This window comes from Sinocyclocheilus anshuiensis, unplaced genomic scaffold, assembly GCF_001515605.1.
Source record: "Sinocyclocheilus anshuiensis isolate Anshui unplaced genomic scaffold, SAMN03320099.WGS_v1.1 scaffold911, whole genome shotgun sequence".
Taxonomy (NCBI): Eukaryota; Metazoa; Chordata; class Actinopteri; order Cypriniformes; family Cyprinidae; genus Sinocyclocheilus; species Sinocyclocheilus anshuiensis.
In genome coordinates, this window is record NW_015542373.1 from 65,859 (window position 1) to 67,598 (window position 1,740).

The 1,740-nt window shown below is 40.2% G+C and overlaps 1 protein-coding gene across 1 annotated transcript in view; it reads right to left on the reverse strand.

Moving 5' to 3' along the window:
• Positions 1–6: 6 nt before the first annotated feature.
• The window catches only part of LOC107692249 (equilibrative nucleoside transporter 2-like), a 10,943-nt gene continuing 9,209 nt past the window's right edge, over positions 7–1,740 (reverse strand). The window contains exons 10-11 of the mRNA XM_016491211.1: positions 1,330–1,529; positions 7–231 (exon numbers count right to left, since the gene is read on the reverse strand). Coding sequence (XP_016346697.1) covers positions 120–231; positions 1,330–1,529 — 312 coding nt within the window. The 3' untranslated portion in view covers positions 7–119. The remainder of the gene's footprint in view (positions 232–1,329; positions 1,530–1,740) is intronic.

Below are 1,740 nucleotides of genomic sequence, written 5' to 3' on the forward strand. Positions count from 1 at the left end.
GCCGCTGCTTCCCTTTATGAATTTGCCTGGTTTGTGTGAACAGTAAGAGATCAGACTGACTCACAAGCGCTGCCGCAGGCGCCCTGAGAGCCGAGGATCTGGGACTGAGAGCGTGAGCGTCAGACCAGGAGACGCAGAGGAAACGACAACGCTGCTCCCAACGACAAACCCAGAGCCAGAAAAAACGTCATCAATGCACCGGCCGTCTCGCCATCTTTAGGCTCCACAAGCCTAGAAAGAGAGGAGAGGAAATAAACATCAGCATGTGACATTTATGAAGTGTGCAGTGTGTTTTTAAAGGAATAGTTCACCTGAAAATGAGAATCTACATATTGGATAGTCTTAGGATTTATTTTTTCATCTGAACAGATTTGGAGAAATGTAGCATTGCATCAGTGTCTCAGCAATGGATGCTCTGCAGTGAATGGGTGCCGTCAGAATGAGAGTCCAAACAGCTGATAAAAACATCACAATAATCCACAAGTAATCCACACCACTCCAGTCCATCAGTTAACATCAAGAGAAGAGAAAAACTATGTTTGTAAGAAACAAATCCATCATTAAAACGTTTTTAACTTCAAACCATGGCTTCCAGCTAAAATACTAAATCCATAATCCATAATATTTTTTCTCCAGTGAATAAGTCATCTGGTCTGAATCAGGAGAGAAATCTGCACAGATCAAGCAGCGTTTACAAGCCAAAACAGCTCTAAACAAATATGTGTCTGGATTCTGATGTGAGAGACAACAGGAGATGGACTTTTTCACTGGAGGAAGCGTTATATGGACTCAGATTTTAGCCAGAAGCAAAAGTTTGAAGTTAAAAATGTGTTAACGATGGATTTGTTTCTTACAAACATGCAACTTTTGTCTTCTCCAGATGTTGACTGGTGGACTGGAGTGGTGTGGATTACTTGTGGATTATTGTGATGTTTTTATCAGCTGTTTGGACTCTCATTCTGACGGCACCCATTCACATCCATTGATGAGCAAGTGATGCAATGCTACATTTCTCCAAATCTGATGAAGAAACGAACTCATCTACATCTTGGACGGCCGGAGGGTGAGCACATTTTCATTTTTGGGTGAACTTGGGTGATCATGTGACACTGAAGACTGGAGTAATGATGCTGAAAATTCAGCTTTGCATCACAGGAATAAATTGCATTTGAAAATAAATTACGATAGAAAACAGTTATTTTAAATTGCAATAATATTTCACAATATTACAGTTTTTACTGTATTTTTGATCAAATAAATGCAGTCTTGGTGAGCCCATTTGTACACAATGTGTGTGTGAGTGTGTGTGTGTGAGAAGTGTGTACTCACTGTGGCGCGTACGTCATGGAAAGACACACAAAGTATCCGCTGGACACGGAGAAAAACACCATGATTGCAGCAAACATGAAGTCGTTTGAGAAGAGCACAGGCATGTAGTGTCTCTCCTGCACGTTACACATCATGAGCAGCGGAACGAAGATCACTCGACAAACCACTAACCCCGGGAACAAACGACTGTCTTTAGAGGGCTGCAGGAGAGACAGAATACACAGAAGAAATTATTACATACTCTATGAAAGCTCCACCAAACAGAAACAATCACCACAATATAAAACAATCAAAAAAAAATGAAACATTTTCTTACAGGCTGTGGAAAAATGTCATGAATGCATGTTTATCCTCTTTTTTCCTTCATTCAATAACAGAAATGTAATATTCAAGTGACAAATATATATATAT